The following is a 2113-nucleotide window of genomic DNA, read 5'->3' on the forward strand; positions in this document are numbered from 1 at the left end:
GAATGTAATACTCAAGGCTTTATGTTAATTCAAATTCAAATATAAAAAACGAATTATTAAGTACTGTTTCTATTTGTAAAGAAAAATAGAATAACAAACTAATTATTAATTATTTAAATATTATATATTTAATAATTTTACAAATTTTTATTTTTTATTTTTTATTTTTTTTAGCATGCTTGGCTTATAAATACCGATTTTATTCAATGTTACAACTAGTTGGCTTATAGTATTTTCATATATTTGATATATTGAATTTGACACGAAACAATCAATTTATAGAAGAAAACTGAAATGGCTAAAACTATGCTTTATTTTTTAACCACTTTGACTTGATCAAACCAAGTCTAAAAACCGCTATTTACAGTTATATACCCAAAAAGCAATAGTATCTTAGCGTAATTTCCCATTTACAGTTAACCTGTGTTTACCAAACATCATTAAAATTGAAGGTTAAAAACATCATCATGTCTAAACAAAATAATACTTCTTCTTCTGCAAAGGAGGAATTTACAAGAAAAGGAATTGAAAAAATAAAAATAAAAAATGACACCTGACTGAACCAAAAAATACAACAAAATGAAAAATAAAAAGAAAGATTCATGTGATGCTCAAAAAGTAAGCAAACAACAATGGCAGAAAACAAAAAAGCACTTCTTAGTAGCCACCAATTCATATCAGCTGCTTAAGTTCTTTCAGAACCTGAAGTTTTGGCTGAATTTCATGATCATTTGCTAGGGCTTGTACAAACTTTTGCGGAACCAAGCATTTATCTGTCGAGTATAACTTTTCCTGGATTAATGGCGATTCAAGAAGATCATGCAATTCTTCACAAGAAAATGTTTCCTGCAAATAAAATTTGGAATTCCGTAAGCCATTTTCTTCCCGGTGAAAATCATGTATACCTTCAAATTACTAAGATTACCATATTTCAGCAAATTTCCATCATTAAAAACTCAACTGAACACTAATAGCATGCTTAATACAGTATATTTGAGACAAAACTCATGAGGAAAAGGAAGCTAAAATATGTCTTTTATACTTCTAATTCGAGTACTTTATTTGGAAGATGAGAAGAAATGGGACACTAGATAGAAACCAAATTACCTGCTTTGATCCCATAAATTCGAGAATACCGACTTGGGCCTGCAAGTAGTTGATGTATTTGTACGCAGCTTGGAACATTTCAGCAGTGTTCATTTTCTGGCCACCAGGAATAAGTTTCCCAAGCTCCTGAGTTTTCTCGGTGATTTTCCTCCTCCTCTGCCTAGCAGCAATGCTCTGTGCCGACAAGCTTCCACCATTAGGCTTCTTCACTACACTTTCAGAACTTCCACTACTGTAAACTGGTGGAGCAGTTGAAAAATCAGGAAACGGCGGCACCATAACTTCTGGCGAAGAGAAGTCTTGGAGCATGCTTGGGTTTGGGATATACCAGCAGAATAAACCGTTCTGATACTCTGAATAATAGTCTTGGTAGTTGTAAGACTTTTGACGTTTGGAGTAGTTGTAGGATTCATATTCTTGGAGAAGAAAAGGTTCTGGGCTTAGAGTATTGGGATGATCAGGAATTAGGGCATTATAATTGTCGGGGTAAAATGTGTCATCGGGCTGGAAGAGAGGATCAAACCAGGTGTCAGTAAGCGCGAAATCGTTGTTAAAATCGAGCAGCTCAGGAGCCAGGTCAGTCTGTGTTTGTGCAAAGGAGCAGCTGATATCTGAGTTGAGATGCTGAAGTGCATCCCAATTTGAGTAGTAGCTCAGTGCCATGGAGAGGGAACCTATAAGAACAACATACATTATTAAAAATGAAAAATAAGCTAAAATCATGTTTGTTATATTGTTCAATTTTGTCGAGTGCTATGTAACAAACATGCATTGAACGTTTACTTCTACTTGAGAAGAAGAAAGAAACAAAGAATTCAGAAAATTCGGCTCTATAAAGAAAACTCATTTTCTTGCATATTATAACAGTACTGTGTTGTATAAATGGGAAGTAGATAGTAGAAGACAAGCAAAAAGACATAAGACGGATAGAGAGATACCTGAAGAAAGATTCTGTCCTTAACAATCTGTTGTCTTTTACTAGTATTGAATCGCAGTAGACTTCCAC

The 2113-nt window shown here is 33.9% G+C and overlaps 1 protein-coding gene across 1 annotated transcript; it reads right to left on the reverse strand.

The window, feature by feature from the left end:
- Positions 1–613: 613 nt before the first annotated feature.
- Positions 614–2113, reverse strand: LOC111408187 (transcription factor bHLH52-like). The gene is made up of 3 exons (XM_023037983.1): positions 2046–2113; positions 1108–1781; positions 614–846 (listed from the first exon to the last, which is right to left on the reverse strand). The coding sequence occupies exons 2-3, from the start codon at positions 1768–1770 to the stop codon at positions 673–675; spliced, it is 837 nt and encodes a 278-aa protein (XP_022893751.1). The 5' UTR covers positions 1771–1781; positions 2046–2113; the 3' UTR covers positions 614–672.

The sequence above is a fragment of the Olea europaea genome, chromosome 13, assembly GCF_002742605.1.
Source record: "Olea europaea var. sylvestris chromosome 13, O_europaea_v1, whole genome shotgun sequence".
Taxonomy (NCBI): Eukaryota; Viridiplantae; Streptophyta; class Magnoliopsida; order Lamiales; family Oleaceae; genus Olea; species Olea europaea.